Source organism: Gopherus evgoodei, chromosome 1 (genome assembly GCF_007399415.2).
Source record: "Gopherus evgoodei ecotype Sinaloan lineage chromosome 1, rGopEvg1_v1.p, whole genome shotgun sequence".
NCBI classification, from domain to species: domain Eukaryota; kingdom Metazoa; phylum Chordata; order Testudines; family Testudinidae; genus Gopherus; species Gopherus evgoodei.
This window is the reverse complement of record NC_044322.1, coordinates 155,166,095-155,186,343: the sequence shown is the minus strand read 5'-3', so window position 1 is coordinate 155,186,343 and position 20,249 is coordinate 155,166,095. Positions and strand designations below refer to the sequence as shown.

General features: G+C 43.1%; 1 protein-coding gene across 6 annotated transcripts in view; it reads right to left on the bottom strand.

Annotated features, from left to right (window-relative positions):
• Positions 1-754: 754 nt before the first annotated feature.
• Positions 755-20,249, bottom strand: part of DDX3X (DEAD-box helicase 3 X-linked) — a 33,408-nt gene continuing 13,913 nt past the window's right edge. For 3 of the 6 annotated variants that reach the window (XM_030576230.1, XM_030576248.1, XM_030576262.1), the window contains 11 exons: positions 16,459-16,594; positions 12,384-12,469; positions 11,236-11,334; positions 10,997-11,157; positions 8,494-8,638; positions 8,192-8,381; positions 7,693-7,874; positions 7,469-7,586; positions 5,627-5,783; positions 3,946-4,091; positions 755-3,294 (listed from right to left, as the gene is read on the bottom strand). In XM_030576230.1, the coding sequence (XP_030432090.1) occupies positions 3,209-3,294; positions 3,946-4,091; positions 5,627-5,783; positions 7,469-7,586; positions 7,693-7,874; positions 8,192-8,381; positions 8,494-8,638; positions 10,997-11,157; positions 11,236-11,334; positions 12,384-12,469; positions 16,459-16,594 (1,506 nt within the window). In that variant the 3' untranslated portion in view covers positions 755-3,208. The remainder of the gene's footprint in view (positions 3,295-3,945; positions 4,092-5,626; positions 5,784-7,468; positions 7,587-7,692; positions 7,875-8,191; positions 8,382-8,493; positions 8,639-10,996; positions 11,158-11,235; positions 11,335-12,383; positions 12,470-16,458; positions 16,595-20,249) is intronic. The other 3 variants (XM_030576240.1, XM_030576255.1, XM_030576270.1) reach the window with 1 other exon arrangement.

Below are 20,249 nucleotides of genomic sequence, written 5' to 3'. Positions count from 1 at the left end.
CTAGTGTAATCATTCTGAAAATGAAAATTCAGGCTATTTCCATGGTGTACCTTTGACTCTCAAATTTTCTGTAGTAAATTTACCAAGAACACTCCGGCCCTGGATTTTTTTTAATCAACACTTTTAATACCATGAAAAATAGCCTAACTTTTTGCTATGCTCTAGTCTCTCCAGGCTTGGAATTTGCAATCTCAGGGAGGTGAAGCCTAATGTGACTAACGTTCTTCACACCTTTGAGTTCTAGGCTACTCTAAAAGAGTAATAGCTACTACTGTCAGTAACCAGCCACTCTGCTGTTCCACCCTCTCCTACCCACTGCATACCATAAATCCCAGTTTGTGATGGGGTCCTCAGAAGACACCTTGTGGCAATCTTCCTCAGTTTCAGTAAGTTGTGTCCCCTGGCCAGATCAGAAACTTTTAGAGCCCTTTCACCTGGCATGCAGGGGGTGAAGTAAGGGATTGGGGGGAGGAGAAGAGACACAAAAACCACACCCCACCTTCTATGGCTACTTACTGCAGAATACAGATCTCATTACAACTGAGGCAGCACCTGCCCATCTCAACTGAAGCGATACAGGACAACTGTCACTGTATTATGTACTGGCATAAATGTGTCATCAGGTGCCAGACTGTTCATTATCTCAGCCAGCCCTCTAATGTGCTACAAAGCTGCAAAATCAGAGATTGCACCAAATTATTCAGTTTACAGGCATGATACATGAAACAGTGATGCTTAAAATGAGTGGACTCTGTGCAGTTCAACTTTTTATTTTAATAAAATCAAGAGTAATGCACAGCACATGCAGTGCTAGCATCTAAACTAATACAATAAGCAATTACTAAACCTACAGTGACTTGAAGTTGAATTTTTACATTCAGCAAGTTTAAACCCATTCTTTGCATATGATTTTTAAATCCTTATTTCTGAACTGAAAATATTGCTGGCTGATAAAACTTGCTAAAATGCACAAGTCACTGATTATGCCAATACAACAAAGATAACCACATGTTTGAGGATTGCAATGTGCCAGACATTCACTGAAAAATAAAAAACAAAAACCACACACAACTAAACAAAACTCACGCAAACAAACATCTGAGAATCTGGACACTTCACATCAGTGTTTAGAAGTGTTTCATTAATATCTTAAGACAAGTGTATCAAAACCTTGGCATGTTTAATTTTAAGTTGCCAATTTTTGTTTTACTATCAGAAAGTTATGGCTACACTGCCAATGCCGGGTCTGCTTAATTTGACTTAAGAGTTTAATATGACTTAAACATTAAAAGCTCACACTACCCCGAAATATATAATTTCACGCATACGGTGACATTCAACATTCAAGTGCCAGTGTTTTTGTACTGTCTTTTGGTCAAGTTTCTTTAAACTTTCAAAGAATCACTTTTAGGCTTACAAAAATAAATATTTGTCAAAAATGTTCAATAAATATTACACAAAACTAGCAGCAAAAAGTATCTAGAAATCTCGTGTGCAAATAGTTTTCTTCCCAGCTATCATTCCCATGGTCCCAAATAAATTTTAGAATCTAGTTCCTTCTCCTTAGACAAGCTGCGTTCAATCTCCAAGAGACAAAATAAGATTGGAAGTTAAGGACACGCACACAAGACATATATAAAATTCTCTGAATGTGCAATAAAAGAAGTATTTTGTGTAAAAAGTTATGGGCAAAATGTACAAGGGCCTAAACCTAGACTAATTGAAATAGCACCATAACAAATGACCTCAATACTGTCAAGTGCACCTACTTAATAAAAGTTTTAGAACAAGGCACAATACACTTGAAAAAATCTATTGCACTTTAGGAGATTTTTGCCATTTTCCTATGCCACTGTAGATTAAGAGTTGATAATGGCTCTGGCCACAAAAGTTAGCACAGAAATTCCAAGTGGCAGAGGCATTTTACTTGTGGACAATACTTATCTTTGGCCAGATTTAGCATAAACAGACTATAAATACAATGGAAACCTATGCAACTAAAACTGACTAAAACTGCACTTTAATAGCAGAATTGAAACCTTGTGCAGTTACGTACATTTCCAACCTCTGATCTCAAGGTTTGTTTGTTACTTTTCTGGAGCCATTTTACAAAGTCTACAGTAAGCCAGTTTAACATCTCAACGCAGCTTGAACAGAGTAATGTGAATCTGCATTAAAATAAAGCCTGCTGCATAATTCTTCCTGTTCATACCCTCTTGACCAAAAAACATCAACACTAGCATGCGTTATTAGACCAAAATCAGTCAGGCCCTTGAGGAGGACCAATCACTGTCGTGGTCAGCCATTCTACCATTTCAATTTCATATGGCAGGCATTTTTAAAAAGTCTAAATAGATGAATTCTCCTAAAAACTATTTCAAGTTATCAGACCTTTAAACGTTCCCTGTAATATTCTGCCCACATTTGGCTAGCTCACATTAATGATCTGCCTAAACATTGAAAAAGGAATTGCTGTATTTACTTGCATTAACTTCAAAAACAGTGCTTTTAATGTATGCATGTATCCATACATCATCTCATCATGACTGGAATGGCTTATTAAAGACTATCAGGTTCTAAGTACCTATCCAGGATAGAGTGAGCAAATCAGAACTTTAACTTAGTACAGTTTTGCCACATTAGAAACGAATTCCATTGACATGCTTCAAGATGTTTGTTTGTTTTTTTTTCTCCAAATCTGCAAGTATCAAAAGCCCTAATGCAGGCTACCGTATAAGTTTTTGTAATATTATGGATGAATCGATGATTCCTGTTTAAGTTGTATCACACCTGTGTGCCAAGGTTTGATTTTAGCTCAAGTTCAGTAATTTTGATTTTGTCAACAATTGATATCTTGAGCATTACTGAGCCAACAGGACATCAAAATAAAAGTTGTCTAAAGTTAAAGGCACAGTACATTAACAAACAAATGATCCTCAGTCACAAAATTAGAAATGCAGTTTGGGGTTGGGGATGGCTGGGAGGGGAGTTAATCCTGACTACAGCAATGGAATCTTCACCTTCAAAATAGGGCTGCTTGTTCCTTTTGTTTCTTCTGTGACCTTGAGCTCCCTTAAAAAAAATTTCAGTGGAGAATCACAGCTGGTAATGTACTGCGAGTTCTTGAAGCTACACAAGGTATAGTCTGGCTAAGTTACATGTGGTTTCCATATTAGCTTGTTTGGTAGGATATCTGCTGCAAGCAGATTCAGTTGCCCCACCAGTCAACCCCCTGGGAGTTATAGTTTCCTCCATATCCATCACTATTGTAGAAGCCGCCTCCATAGCCACCACCTATTAGAGAAAAACAAAACCACATCAACTTACTAAAACCTTTACATCCACAGTCTACGCCAGGGGGTTCTCAAACTGGGGGTTTGGGACCCCTCAGGGGGTTGCAAGCTGTTGGCCCCCAACCCAGACCCAGCTTTGCATCAAGCATTTGTAATGCTGTTAATTAAAAAGAAGTGTTTAATTTATAAGGGGGGGTTGCACTCAGGCTTGCAATGTGAAAGGGGTCACCAGTATAAAAAAGTTTGAGAATCACTAGTCTACCCCCTTTTTTTCTTCTTCCCTGGACAGAATCTTTCTTTCTGTTGAGAGGGAGAGAGTGTGTGTGAGGGGAGGAGAGAAAATCTTGAGGAGGAGAGAAAAAAGACATTGTTTATACATGGTATTGTAAAGCTACAATTAAAAGATTAGGAAAGCTTTGGTGTGTATGTGGGCACGCATGTCCTGCTTACCATAATTTTGGGTACCACAACAGATACTGTGCCAGCTAAATCCTCCTTTGCATTGTTTGGTTTGGTTCAGTGTAACAGACTATTAGTCAATTCACAGCACTTACAGACCAATTGAAGAGTTGGCTACTTAAAAGATTCAGAGCTGGTTTTCAAGCTGCCACCAGCTCCCTCCTTTGTATTTGATTACAAGACAGATAATTACCTCCAAATCCTCTGCTGCCTCCATGGCCGCTGCTGCTACTGCCACCACCACTGCGGCTGCTGCCTGGTCGACTACTGCTAAAGCTACTACTGCTGCCACCGCTACTTGTTCGATAATCTCTGGCACCAAATCCTCCACTGAACCGGCTATACAGAAAAAAGCATTATTCACAGTGTGTTCTTACTGCATTCTAGTAGAATGCAATTAAGATGCAGCTTTGAAAGCTAGAGTAGAGTTTTGTAAAGCTGTTTGAAATGAATATTTGCATAATATAGCAGTGCCCTTATTGCTTCGTTTCAGCACCAGTGTTTGTTCCTTGCAAGCCTCATTGCTAGTTGGACAGCACAAGTCTTAACATTCCATTTGAAATAAGCTGAGGAAAGAGGTGCTACTGTTCAGTCTACATGGCTTCCTTTTCAGTTGAATAAACCATAACCAATTGCAAGAATGCAGAATCCTACAATAATTAAGAGTTGCTTTTCTCAAGTTCAGTTGTAGGTCCAATGCAGTACAACCCATCCCTGCACAACTGGGGTAGAGGAAACAGCTGAAGAGCAGTACTAGCTATTTAAGGAACTAGTGACACATACCATTATAATTCACCCCACAAACTGATACCTATGTATCATTGCTTATGAAATGTCACTGGTTTTGTATTAAAAAAGTAATATGAAAAAACTAATTATGCTGCTGATGTATTCTGCTGCATCATCTAGAGTTGTTTTTCCTATATGAAGGAGGAGTTCACTCCCTCTTAATCTATAGCCATCTACAAAGATGGCTACAGTATCTTCAGCCCCATGTTTACTGGCTTGGTAACCACAGTATAGCACTGCAATGAGAAATATTTTTGTCCACATAGCAGCAATTTATTGGTTAATAGGACAGAATAAATATATCACATACAGCAGTAAAAAGTGTCTCAGCTGATGCAATATGATTGAGACTTTGCTTTATACTGCATAACGGCAGCTTAAAAAAATAAAAGCACATCTGTTCTATTCAAAGTGGAAAAGCACACTTGTTGCCTTTCCAAAACAAATAATCCTGCTCCCTTTAACATGTAAATAAAGCAAAAGCAATTTATAGGTGAACACTAAAGATTCAGTACAATACTTTGATTTAGTGAATGGGGCTAGCTTGCTAAACAAATTCAGCTGCTTAGCAGCTTAATGTCAGAACCCACTTTACAGTAAATCTTATAAGTCTTTTCCAACTGTTTCTAGTTGGTCTTACTTGTTCCTCATCCCAAAATCATCCAGCTCTTAAACTGATTAGGAACAATCCTCTTAACTGGATTTGGGAGACTTTCAGAATAGGACATTCTGGCATAGAGGGGACTTACATGACAAGATGTGGCTTCCTATGAGGGGCTCAGTTTGAAGCAAACTAAAGAAAAACTTCTAATAGAAAAGCAAATTCTCAAAGTTCATTTGTATTTCCAACTCTACTATGAAGGAAGGCAAATGTTAAGAACAACTTGGAGCAGTTTAGAGGTGCCACAGTGCAATCAGAGATAGCAGTACTAAAATATATCAACATGGAAGACAGATTTAGCTAACTCTCCAATCTGAAGTGCAATTAAAGCAAAGTTTTAGACAATAGGAACCTGAATCTGCAACCATGGAACTGGCATAAAACAGAATATGCCCTTAAGTAGTCAGAGTCCTAGTCAAGTTACCTCTTTGAACGCCCACGACTGCTGCCACCCTTATGAATCTGCTCATAAGCCATGTTTTCCAACCATGATGGTACTTCCTGTTTAGCTTCAACAAGGAGATCTAGCAAGTCCTTGGTGATGTTTATGTTCCTCTCATTGAAGAATGAGGTGGCAAGGCCTTAAAAAAAGAAATTGATTCTCAACATTAGGTAACTTGGTATGATGCTTCAAGTCCAAGTTCATCTGAGCTACACAGAAAGAGTCTTAACAGGAGAACAAAAAGAAAGTTAGTTGGTGGGTTTTATATTGAACAGGCTAGGCCTGTACTGAACTTTAAAGATACTTGAAATTGGTCTTAGGACAGGAAGCTGCCTAATAAAAAGTAAGTCTCTCTCACAGACACCACTAGGCTTAGAGTGCATGCAAGCTTACTAGTTTCTCTTTGAGGATTGACATCTCAGGCAATACAAAAAACCACTTTAGAATACTATGTAATTGAGCTATCAGGAAGGAAGATACCTAGCAGATGCGGAATTTACTCAGACTTAAGTCAGCAAACATCCAAATGTTTGTTCCTTCCCTGGGAATTTGCTCTCTATGAAGGGACGTGCGTGTGTGTATAAACACTCTCCATGAGCCTTCTCTTGTGGCAAGTTGCTTTATTAACCTGATGTTAGGTAACCAGCCTACAGGATTTGGCATACTTTTAATCCAGATTATGGTGATATACCAGCCCTTGCAGCAACAACCTGACTGCATTCCAGACACTTATTTCTCATTTGTAATAGTTCGTGTTTTAACAGAACATGCATAAATGTCAGTTGGTCCATGAGCACTTGCATGCAAGAATTTAGCAGCGTTTTTTCCCTAAAAAAGCCAACTGGAACTCTGCTATACTGGTTTCTAGGGCTGTCAATTTATCAGTTAACATATGCAATTAACTAAAATGTAATTGAAGTTAAATCAGTTTTAGTCACACTGTTAACACAATACCAATCTAAATGTATTAATTAAAAAATTGGTTTTTCAAATATATTGATTTCAGTTTGTATTCTGCATAAGTGTACAGTGCTCACTTGATATTACTACAAACAAACATTTGCACAGTAAAAACAAAAAAGTTTTTCAATTCACCACAGACAAGTATTGTAGTGCAATTTATTGTGAAAGTGCAATTTACAAATTGTTTTGTTGGAGTGCAGTTGTGCAACAAAAAACAATGTAAAACTTTAGAGCCTAGAAGTCCACTCAGTCCTACTTCTTGTTCAGCCAATCAAGAGAAACAAGTTTGCTTACATTTATAGGAGATAATGCTGCCCTCTTATTTACAATGTCAGAAAGTAACAGGCATTTGCATGGCACTTTTTTAGCCAGCATTGCAAGGTATTTTACATGCCAGATAATGCTAAACATTTGTATGCTCCTTCATGCTTTGGCCACCATTCCAGAGGACATGCTTCCATGCTGATGCTTGTTAAAAATTTTGTTAATTAAATTTCTGACTGAACTCCTTGGGGGAGATTAGGTCTCCTACTCCATTTTACCCATGTTCTGCCACATCTGAGACTGCTATAACAAATATATGACGACCCAGCACATGTTTTATTTTAAGCACACTGTTTTGTCAAATAAGCAGTGAAGGTATCAATGGAAGAGAGACTGAAGCAATAAGACTTGCATAGAATTTTGCTCAGTTTTATTAAGCTGAAATTAAGATTACTGCTGCAAAACTAAAAGTAAGCTAGCTTTGTTTTGTAGTTCAAGTTTCCTCTATTAGAGAATGTATATAGTGTTACTTATAACCCAATGGAATACTACATTTGAAGAGCATCTTTTAGTAGACAATGCACTTAAGAGTCTTACCAAGGTTTCCCACACGGCCTGTACGACCAATGCGATGTACATATTCTTCTATGTCACTTGGCAAGTCAAAGTTTATTACATGTTTCACATTTGAAATGTCCAATCCTCTTGCTGCAACCTAATGGTGAAGAAGTTCAACTGTCAGCTCTTAGCAAAGCTTCACAAGAATGAAGTGAAATAAACTAAACATCTTATAGGAAGAAAAAAAGAAATTAGGGACTTACTGCTGTGGCAACCAGAATTGGGCTTCTGCCTGAACGGAACTGGTGTAGAGCTTCCTCTCGGTCTCTCTGAGAGCGATCTCCATGAATGCTTGTACAAGCGTACCCTTCGTGGTAGAGAAAGTCCTCCAGAGAGTCAGCTCCCTTTTTAGTCTCCACGAACACCAGAGTCAGTGAATCTTTACCTAATGCAAGAAGTTAAACCACAGATTTGCCACCAGCAATGCTACATCTGAAAATATTTAGCGCCCTCCCCTCCCCCCCACTGCAGTAAAAGGCAGTTTCTTATCTTCTGCTCCAGTTTAACTGTGTATTTATTATATTACTTCATTGAATGAGAGATGAGTACCAAGGCCATTTCCCCCTCCCATGATGTTTATATTACCCAAGTATTTTATTTGCATGCATACTGTTTTAAGTCAAAGCCAAAACATTCACAACATATGAAAAACGGAGGAAAAGACTAACAGCTTTTCCTCCACCTAACATAGATTCTCATTACCTGAGCCATTAGAGCTGTGTTGAAATTCTCCCAAACAGTCTTTACCTGTGGCATTTAGCAGGTCAAGCAGAAATGACCGTTTGTCTGACTCTTCCACCCACACTACTTTCTGTGTGATGTTCTCAGATGTAGAGCCAACTCTGCCAACAGCCAGAAAGATATATTCATCCAGGAAGTCACGGGCAAGCATCTAGGCGGTAGACAAAAAAAAAATCCCCACTGTTATCCCCCACAAAGACTGGGGGAGTTCAAAAAGTACTTACATTAAGCTTGTAGGTCAAAAGCATCAAGCTAGACAATACCTGGATTTCCTTGGGAAAAGTAGCACTGAACATCATGGTATGACGAACTCCCTTTGGTGGCATAGTATCTTGTTCAACAATACGGCGAATTTGAGGCTCAAACCCCATATCAAGCATGCGATCAGCTTCATCCAGTACCAGGTATCTGGGATTAGATTAATAGGATCAAAATTGCTTACAGTGAGGAAATTTTTTCCTTTCAATTACCATATATACTCGTTCATAGGCTGAATAATACTGGTAAAAACAGCATCAAAGATCAGGGGTCAGCTTATAAATGGGTCTACACCAAAATTCGATGATTTAAAACTCTACAGAATCATTGAATTGAATATCTAATACAGGGATCAGGAACCTTTGGCATGCAGCCTGCAAAGGTAAGTACCCTGGCAGGCAGGGCCAGTTTACCTGTCATGTCTGCAAGTTTGGCTGATTGCAACTCCCACTGGCCACAGTTTGCAGCTCTAGGTCAATGGGGGCAGCAGGAAGTGGCATGGGCCGAGGTATGTGCTGGCCGCCACTACCCATTGGCCTGGAGTGGCAAGCCACAGCCACTGGGAGCTGAAGGGCTGTGCTGAAGATGCTGCAAAGAACAAAACATCCCAACCTGCCAGCAGCAACAGGCCAGGAGCCAAAGATTTCAACCCCTGAAATACAGGGTCCACTTATGAAAGGATCATGCAGTTTTTGCTATTTTTACCTATTCGTTTTGGGGGGGGGGGGGGGCTGGCTTATAAACAAACAGGCTAACGAACAAATACATATGGTAGTTTAATCCCCACACACAAGCCAGGCTTTAAAAAAATTGGCAATTAAATATTTAATGCAGTATGCCAAGATTATTCAATGACCACTTGTATGACCTGACATTAGTTGGGAAGTACTTATGAGCTATATGTAGTTTTAGATGACAGAACTAGTCAATTTAACAACATTAAGGCATGCTTTTACAAATGTTTGACAACAAAATTCTCAGAGCACACAGTATGATCATTCCCACAGGAACTTCAGCTTAGAGCAGGGGTTCTCAACAAATTTTCTGGTGGCCTCAGAGTACGGCCACCAACTCTTCCTTGCTCTGACAATTTTTCCTAAAAATACTAATTTAGGAGGAAAAATATGCACATAAATGTCGAAACCTTTCATAAATTACAATGATTTGGGGTTTGTTGTTTTTTTGCAAACAGTAATAAAAAGGTACAGTGGTCTTTTTGTAACCTGACCTAAAAAGAGACGAGAACCAAGAATAAGGTGCTTTGCATGTTCTCACCTTTTGTTTCTTTTGCTGGCTCTCTTTTTAATAAAAATTTGCTAGCTAGTAAGCCTGCTGCTGTGAAAAGTGATATTTGTAAGTTTGCTGCTGTGAAATATTAACAGACTTGCTAGCTAGCTAGGAAGCAATGAAAAGCAGTATTGAATTTACACTTATCACAGCAGATTTACTCAACCCCGGCAAGCTAGGGGAAAATTAAGCTGTGGATAGAGGTGGGTAGGAAGGCAGTGGGGGCCAGTTGTAATTTGGAAAGGGGGGGGGGAAGAGACCCTGAAACCCTGTGGCCAAGGACTGAAGCCCACTGTCACACAGCCAAAAGATGCAGCTGGGGCCAAGGGTGATGGGTGAGCCTGGGGCCAGAGCCCCGTGGCTAGGGCCCAGCGATAGTCTCCACTGCTACATGGGGTCAGAGCCCAGGGATGGAGGCGGCAACAGGGGCTAGGCAGCAGGTGGTGAGCCTGGAGCCAGTGCCCACAGCCACTGTACAGCTGGGGCCAGAGCCTGCTGCCCTGTGGCTGAAGGAGGCAGCAGGAGCCAGTGTGAAGAGGAAAGAAAGAGTGGTGAGCCTGGAACCTGCTGCCCACCACCATGTGGCTGGAGTCAGAAGCCCAAGCCCCACAGCCTCCAGGAAGGTGGAGAACTCACCAGCTGCCTGCTTCGACAGCATTTCTGGCTCCAGAAAGGGGTAGGACCCAACTCCTGGCAGCCCCAGGCAACCATCCCCGCAATCACTACCGAGGAGGTGGTGGACCCAAGAGAAGGCCCTGGTGGCCACATTTGAGAAACACTGGCTTAGAATGTCTCATCCACAGCATGCTAGATTAGTACAAGAAGCAAGTTTGTAGGAGACTGCTAAATAGGTGCAGGCTGCTTGAGAGCCATTATCTGAGTGTCAGACCAGAGGAACACTGGGGGGGGGGGGGGGGTTGGGAGGGAGAAGAGAAGAGGGGAGAGAAATGGTGTTATGCAAATACTGTCATGTTTTAAAACCCGAGAAGCATATGGAATTTGTATTGTGAAATTCAACTTTCAACTGGTAAGCCTTTCCTAAAATGACTGTCCAACATGAGAAAATACTATGGATCACTACTGTTTGTATATATATGTGTATATATACACACACACACACACTTTTTTTCAGTTTAAAAACCAACAGCTAAATCCCAGGATCTTGTCAGAAATTCTATAGACATTTGTTAGATTGTCAAATTCCAAAGTTATTTCACGTACTTGCAGAAGTCCAATCCAATCTTCCCCCTCTCCATCATGTCAACCAGACGTCCTGGAGTTGCCACAAGCAAGTGACATCCACGTTCCAAGTCACGTATCTGTTGACCAATGTCAGCACCACCATAGACAACACAAGGACGAACTTTGGAACGATATGCAAACTGTAAGAACAGAACTAGTTATTTTCTGTTTTTTTAAAAAGCTCAGGATATCATACAGACAAGTTGCCAAAAAGATACCTTTCTGGCTTCTTCATAGATCTGCACTGCCAGTTCTCTAGTTGGAGCCAGGACTAGAGAGATTGGGTATTGCTTACGACGTCCATACCTTCCATTTTCCTGAAGGACAGAAAATTTAGAATACATACTAATTTGAAGATTTGAAACTAAAGCCATTTCAAACCCCGGGCACATCCTTCTCCCACAATTCTGAAACTTTCTTGCCACCAGCACAGCACTCGTGGCTGAGCATGGATCACAGACCAAGTAAAGCATCCACAGCTTTCTTTGCTCTAAATTGGAGAACTATCAAGGCTATTTATATTCCAAAAGACCTGTTGCTATGAGTTGTTAAAAAGTACAGGAAGTCTTCCACTACAGAAAGTCTCAATCATGCTTTAGGCATTGGTTCTGAAGACTTGTGTCCCAGCTACACTATCATCATCAGGTATGCTAGGTTAACACAAAGCTAATATGTCTTTAGGGAATGGAACTACAGAGATTTTCAAGACTCCCTGTAAACATTACTTATTTTTAAATCTTACAGAAGGGATTCAATACTGACATTTATTGGAGGAAAAACAAAATTTCTTACTCCATGGTGCAGCAACAACTTTACTTAGAAATAGCCACTTTTCAGTGGCTACAAGACATGCTTATTACCAGTATAGTTTTTCAGCCTTCATTCTGGAAGCCACACTGCAAGAGATCCTTTCACATTTCTATTATCTGACTAGTCCTAAAGAGTTTAGTCTCTAGACCATCAAGAACAGCTCTGTGGTCCTCCACTGGCCTAAACGAAATTGAAATTTGGCTTCACGCAGTTTTGTTTTAAGGTCTTCCTCTTTTGTTATGAGTGTCTGAAGACAAGATTTGTTAATTAGATGGTAATATTTGAGCCAAAAGAAAAAAACACAAAGAGGACCACGACGTCTGTAAGTGACCAGACAAGCAACAAATGAGCAGCTCTCTGAAATGGCCCTCTAAATTACTGGGGGTAAGAAATTGGGTACAGGCCTCTGAAATAGACTGCGTGTTAGTATGAATACTATAATCAGACATCTCTAGAAAGAATAAATATTAACAGAAGAATTGCAGGCAAGAAAAGAATCCTGCACAGGGACTGAGCTAGTTTTAACATTTCTGGGACTGCACATCTAAGAACTTGCCTTCATAGCCCTCAGAGCATCGCCGGGACCATCTGTATAGATCTGACTCAATATTGGCAGAAGAAATGCAGCAGTTTTCCCAGATCCTATTAAGAAATAGGAAGGTTAATTGTGACAATAAAAACTTGATGGAAGTATTGATGCTATCAGCTGCAACACCTTACACAGTATTCCAAGCAACCTAGCTGAACTAGACTGTGCTCCTGATGTTAACAAGGCAAGAGATAAGAGTTATGTGTTTGAGATGTGTTGCTCATGTCCATTCCATCGTAGGTGTGCACTTACCACATGCACTGGTGCTGGAAGTCCCCCCGCAATCCATCTATGGTATCTGTAAGATGACTGGCTCTGGTGTGGTGCACACATGCATCAGCATAAGGGATGGGACCGGGTCACAGATTGGTGGAAAGAGCTATTAAGGGCCCTTCAGGAACCTGACTGACATCTTATGCAAGAATACAGATTTACCCTGGACACGAGGATGGAAAGCCAATATGGCTGCCAGGTGCACCTTGACTGAAAAGGCAAGGCCCACATGCTTTAAATGGAGCAAGAAATCCAAGATGAACTGTAGAAATGACTGGGTCAGGGAGATGTTGCACTCAGATGCCCAGCAGGAGAAGTGTTTCCACTTTGCCAGGTAAGTTGCTCTGGTGGAGGGCTGCTTTCCAAGAGAACCTGCTGTACCTGACTAGAGTGCATGCGGCATCCAAGCTGTGAGGTGGAAAGAGATAAGACTGGCTCCTGCATGCCAACAATGATCCTATGACAGTAGGTCTGCAGCTGGACAGGAGACCACTGCCTGTTCCATGAGACAGTTGAAAAACAGGGGAGCAGGATCCACACCACAGGCTGGAAGGTCACCTTGGAAGCACACCCTCAAAATGCCTGCTTACCACCCAGTTGGTCATGGATGGAGCTCAAGTGTGTATAGGATGCTGACTGGCGGCCTTGCTGGTGCTTATTGCTCTTGACCTTTTTACAGAAAGGCTCAGACCCATAGGCTTAGAAGCCAACCTTGGTCAGTTTTTGCTTAAGCCACTTCCTTACCAGCACAGGCATGTATAGGTCCACGGTGCACAAAGTAACCCTCAAGTCTTTCAGGCTGTGCAATTTACTGTTTGTCTGTTCTGAAAACAGTGCCAGACCATTGAACGGGAAGTCCTGGATCAACTGTTGAACCTGTGTTAAAAGGCCCAATGACTGCAACTAGGACACCCACCTCATTGAAATAGCTGAGGACATGTTTTAGGCAGAGAGTCTGTTGCATCCGAGGCCACTTGTAGGGCTGCTCTGGCCACTGCCCTCATCTGATAGCCAGGAAACCCTTCCTGGGTTCTTCTGGCAGTGAGTCAGAACTTGGCCATGGATTGCCAGCTATTAGATCACTGCAGCCAAGCAAGACCTGGTAGTTGGCCACTCAGCTGCAGTCTATGTAGCATAAAAGTTTTTCTACCAAGGAGATTGAGCCTCTTTGCCTCCTTGTTCTTAGGCACTGATCCCAGTTGGCCCTGTCTGTTGCACTATGAGCTGCTGACAATCAGTGAGTTTGGGGCAGGGTTGGTATAAAGATACTATGTCCCTGTTAAGGGTATTTTTACTCTGCTCACTTGGAGGTGGGGGCAAGAAGGAAGGTGTCTACCACAGGGTCCTAGTGATTTTCATCACTCCCTTGTGCACCAGCAATACCACCCTGGCAGGAGCTGCTGTATTCAGTACATCAAACAAGGAGTCCAAGGGCTCTGCCAACTCCTTGGACTTCCAGCCCCATGTTCAAGGTGACCCTCTTCAAGAGCTCCTAGTGAGCCTTGGTATTGTCCTGGGGAAAGTGGGTGAAAGGGCTCTGCTACTGTCTCATCAGGTGAAGATGAGGAGGCAGGTACAGGTCTGCCAACCCTGCTGAACCCAAGGAGCCTGCTCTGACTCGCATGTCTGAAACAGAGACAGGTGACAGGCTATCGCTAACAGTTTGTCTGATACCCAAGGCTGGCCTATGCCCCTGCAATGGAATCCTTAGGGGTTCCAGAGTTGCCAGGGGGCTTGCCACTGGTCCTGGCCACCAGTGACAGCATGGCCCCCAGAGGGGAAGGCAGATGCTCTTGATGGGTGATCCAAGCCCATGGGCAGGATCTCTTTGCTGTTGGAGTCTGAGGAGGGGGATACATGTCTGGGGACCAGGATAGTGCCATGGCCAACTGTCTGCCCCAATCCTGACAGTTCTAGTCCCAAACCTCTGCAGAGGACCTGTACGAGGGCAATGGCTCTCACAGTGCTGTGATCTTGGTGCTGGTACCCTGACAATTGATGCCTGATGTTTAGCGAGTGATACTTTTCTGTTGAGTAGGAGTGGGAATGTGAGTGAGTAGACTGACCTGCTGGAGACTGCCGACATGCTGGTGATGAACTGTACTGTTGGTCCAGCAACAGGGCTCTGGGGACCAGTGTCTCAATCCTCTGGATTGGTGCCATGTGCTGGGAGAGTGTCTTGGGTGCTCCTGGCACCAGGGCTCTGGGGATTGTATCATGCCTTTGTGGGTCTATGCCAGACCACTGGCGATCATTGCCTTGAGCCCAGGAACAGACCAGGAACTCTGACAGGCAAGCCAACTTGTGTCTGTGGGATGATGGTGCCACTCAAGCAAGCGCTGATGGGACAGCCCCTGTGGCAAGGAGTGGTGCAACACTGATGGGGACTGTTGGAAGGGTCCCAAAGCCGGTTTACCCCTCAAACAGGGCACATCCATAGCCTTAATGGCCTGAAAGGCCTCCAGTGTGGACACCAGCGTCAGGTGTGAGTGCCTCTGTGGCTCCCTGGGGTGGAAGGTGGATCTTGAAGTGGGCTTAACAACTCAGCCCTCATGGGTCTTTGCTATTCTCCAGCCTTCTCCTTCCCTTTATGGGACACAGGAGAACATCCCCTCCCAGCCTCTTTGCTTTTTAGCCAGTAGCAGGGGATGGGGCTTAGTGCTGGTCTGAGCCTGGTGTCAGCAGTGTGCTCTGCAACGAAGCTGCAGTGCTAGGAGCAGAACCCAATCTGGTTGGCTCTGAGGCTGGAGTAAGGGCCGACTCTAATGAGTGCTCTGAGACAAATCTCACTCCTTTTTGTTCTGTGGTCTGAAGTTCTTGCATATGTGACACTTATCACTAATGTTGGTTTCCCCTAAGCACTTCAAACAGCTTCTATGGTAATCACTGACTAGCAAGGGTTTCTTGCAACAGGCACATTTGAAGCCCAGGGACCAGGGCATGCTCTGTCCTTAGGCTAAGTATCATTGGGAGTAAAACACTAAATCCACAGTAGGGCAATGAAAATTTCTAACTATATACAGGAAGTTCTCAACTGTTCCTAGCTGTGACAAGTAAGCTTAGAGAGGCAAGGAGATGTTCCAGCATGGTCACTGGCAATAAGAAAGTGGAGGGAGCAGGTGATGTGCCTTATACTGATGCATATGCATGCCACTCCAGAGGGCATCAGAGCCGGGTCCCCTATGGATACCACTGAGGGGAGAAAAAAAAAAATCACTTCTTGCACAAGTGCCTGTGGCACGCACACATACACATACAATGGACGACATGAGCAAACACTTGAAGAACCAGGAATTCAAGGCTGAGTCAAGGCAGACAATTTTACCCCCCTCCCCACATCTTTCCCTACATTGAGTTAATACTGATCTCACTTGGGCCAAAGGAACACTATAAAAATACAGCAATTGTCTGAAATGGCAGAAGCAACCATATTCTGCCTTAAGGTATGTACTAAAGCCCTAAAAATGCTGTATTCTAAGTCCTAAGAGGCACCTAGCATCCACAGAGGAGGCATGACAAGTAAGTTACCCTCACCTCTATAACTGGTCAATCCAGATTTTGTGCTAGTGTGTTGTTCTTGCTCTAAGGATAGCAGGCTATAGTTCCCAGTATGAAGGAAATGCAGGAGCACTAAGTTTGTCTGTCATGAGCAGTTGTTTCCTTTCCTATTAGTTATCATCTGCAGCTTGAAGATTTGATCAATTCCCACCTCCATTTCAAGCTGAACTGGAAAGTCAGTATTGTTATAGGTGCAAGGTCAAAAACCTACCTGTCTGGGCACAGGCCATCAAATCTCTCTTGTCCTTGATGATAGGTATAGCATGTTTCTGAACGGGAGTAGGACGGGTGTAGCGAGTGAGCTCAATGTTGCCCATGATAATTTCTCCCATGTCAAGGTCACTGAACTGTAACAGACATTAGGGGGTGAAGGGGAGAAGTTAGTGGGGGATTGACTTCAGAACCTTCTCACTGAAAAAATATAGCTCAGCTCAAGTGACTCATGTATCCATAGGATTAATCTGCTCAGTACGTGTACACACAAAAAATTTAACAGATTTTAAACCTGAATATTAAAAAACCCCATGTCTTTGGTTCTTCTTTATGTATAAGCAGCATAAAAAGTTTAATACCAAGTAGAAGGCTCATATCAGAAGTCAGGCTTCCAAGCAAATGAGACCTATGCATAAAACCACAGAACTAGTGGTCTCCGTATGTGACATCCCATCTAAAAATTCTCTCCTATAAAAAACCCACCCACTCATGCACCCCTCATCCCTACAACTGAAGGAAGAGCAAGCTCTTGCACCACTTCTATAGACCAAGATATCCTCCAATAAAACATTTCAGGCTTTCAAGTTGCCAAAAAGCCATTAGCCAGTAGCAGAAGAGCATCACTAGGTTCCTTCTCTACCCCTTTCCCATGAAATCTGTCTAAAGTACTGCAATGGTCCTTAATTCAGTTTAATCTTGCACAATAAACCAGTGTGTTAAACTGAGAAACCTGCAAGTCATAATCAGTTCATCATAAAGAGATGCCAGAAACACAGTCACTAATCAGATATAGAAAAAATGTATTAGTGGTCTCAAAGCACTTGTGGACTGACCACATAGCAGGTCTCTTGATCACTGGCATATGGCAGGCCATCACATGTGCTGAGAACAACCAAAGTCATCTGGTATGACAAAGCATTTACACTGCAGGTTGCCTGACAAAAAACCCAGAAAGCTGTGTTTAAGCAGTATCCAGAAAGCAGTGTTCACCTGTTGCTGCCCTATTTCAGAGCAGAATTTATCTGTACAGTAACTGAAGTTAGAGATGTTTTGTCCCTATGGGTGGTCCATCACAGGATGCCTGCACCCATGCAGTCTTGATCAGAGAGTGCAGTCAGCAGTACCCACAGGTCCAGACCTGTGACCTTTACATACTTGTGCCCTGATGCAAAAGGCATCTAGAGAGGAGCAGATCTGCCACCACTTCAATTCCTTCTCAGCCACAAAGCTCAATATGGCACCTGTACAGTAACAGGAGTTACTAGAGATAAGTAACCTGAGGTGTCGCAATGGCTGCTTCACTGTAGTAGACTCCCAAGCAGTAACTTCTGAACACCCCCCTAAAGGAGTTCTAAGGAAAGACTCATGAATCCAACCCATGCCCTTCCTGGCTTGTGAATGGGTCATGAACAGCTGATTCAGAGGAGGAACCTTCTGTTCCTCCTTCAAAACATACAATATTCTGACCAACAAAGTAACCCACCCTGCATATTTCAATTCTAGCCAGCTACTGCCTACTGTCAAAACCCTCATTCCAGAGCAAGCTCAGAGAAATGAGCAAGAGGTCAACTACAAGCTCATCTAACTGAAGACACTAGACCTAACAATCTGGATTCAGGCCAGGACATGGAACTGAAACAGCTGTAGAGAATTAGTGCCACTTTCAGTCATAGATACAGGACAGACGTCCATTCTCATGGGTCTCTTTGTAGCATTCAATACAGCTGTCTAACTAGAGAGGTGGCAAGAGTCCAGGGTAATGCACTAAAGTGGCCTGAGTCCTTTCTGGAGGCATCCAGCTAAAGAGTAGTGATGGAAACTGCACCTGCACCACTAGAACCCTTGCTTGCAGGGTTCCACAAAGACGAATTCTCTGGTACTTTTCAGTATCAACATTTAACAGGTGAACTGTAAGATCACATGGACTCAACTACCTATCCTTCAGCACACAACACAAGCACCACCAAGATGGCCCAGTGCTTGGATGAAGCTGACCTTGGTAAAACAGGTGATGCTGGTGGGCAGAGAACTATTGAGTTCACAACCATGGTACAGATTTCAAGTTCACATTCACAACTGGTCAGTTCAGTGAGGAGTGCACTTGGATTCCTTTGGACACTGTTTCACATTACAATAGCCACAAGTAATGGTTTTATAATCTCCAGCTGGCCAAGAGACTATCCCATCACAGTGAAGACCTGGCCTCAGTCATTCATGCCTTTGTCACCTCTCAGCTGGACTACAGCAATATACTATACCTGGGCATGAAAACACTTCACTTTGTAAACTCTGGCTAATATAAACACAGCAGCTCACCACCTCAGCAACACAAGCTACTGTGAGCACATCACACCTGTCCACTCTAAGTTGGCTTCCCATAAAATTTTGGATCAAGTTCTAGGTCTGTCCTTATCCTCATCCTCAAAGCACTCCTTGGTCTAGGCCAGCAGTTTGCAAAAGGTGGGGGTCAAGAGCCCAAAATGTCTGCACTGCATTTTAATAGGGTAACCAGGGCCAGCATTAGACTTGGCTGGGACTCAGGCTCTGACCCTCTCCCCAGTCATGTAATAACTGTTGTCAGAAGGAGACTGCAGTGCAATGAAGTTTGAGAACACCTGGTGTAGGCCCAGGATACCTAAAGACAGTCTAAAGTTAGAACTAAGACTGTGCCTGAGGAGCAGAGTTGTTAATGTACTCCTGGTGGAGTTCTGCACCACTGCTCACTGACAGAATTCACATCCTCACAGAAAAAAGAGACTGACTGGGAAGCCCCAAGATCAGTCATGTGCTCCTCCAAAGCAGCACAGGTATTTGTTTGGGCACCTGGAGCAGCAGCAGAAAGGTAAATCACAAACTGGGGGTGGTGGGAGTGTGAGGGAGAAGAGAGACTCCAGCCAGTGGCTCCTACCCTACACCAGGCTCTGTCCCAGTTGGCCAGGACAAGACTTCCCTTGCAGGGGGAGAGAATGACTGGGGCTGGGTCAGACACCCTCAGAAAGCAACCCAGCAGCAGGAAGCACTGCTCCACACCCACCATACCACCCCTTGCACTGCCCCAATAAGCATCCCACACCCAGATCCCCAAAACAGCTGAACCTATACTGCCACCCAACCAACCCCCAGCACCTGGACACCCCCTGTGCAGCATCCCATTGCCCCTGCACCCAGAACCTCCCCCAATAAGCCTGTGCATCCATATCCCCCACTGAGTTGCCCACACCCAGAACCCTCTCACCCCACACTAGGATCCTGCTGAGCTGAGCTTGTTTGCCCATACCTGGTGTGGAGGGGCAGGCCCTTGTGTTGAGTCAGGGTTGGGTGCAGCCTCACCGCTGAGTTGGGAGGGGAAGGAAGAACAGTTGCAAAGTGCTCCCACTGCCATGCTGGAGCCTCCACATTTTATTTGACAAATAAAATTTGCATAATTTTAAAATGTTGTGTATAGAATTTGAGTGCAGATTTCCTTCAGGAGTACACAATGGAATTCTCAATGAGAAAAAAGTCTGCATAAGAAACAAGGTCTTCTCCATGGGTGAAGAGACATTAGAATGAAGTCTGAGGAACTGAGGGCCATAAACCTCACCACCTTCTACTTTAAGTGCAAGGTGCATTTCTTTAACCTTATCTACTATAAGCACATTGCAACAGGTTTAACACAAAAAAACCAAAAATTTACAAGACAGTTCAACACATGCGCTTCTCTCTGGGTAAAATCTTTTCAGCTGCACACCTATGATGTAGCTATTAAAGTAACATAAGGGAAGCTGTCAAACAAGTGAATCTCACCAT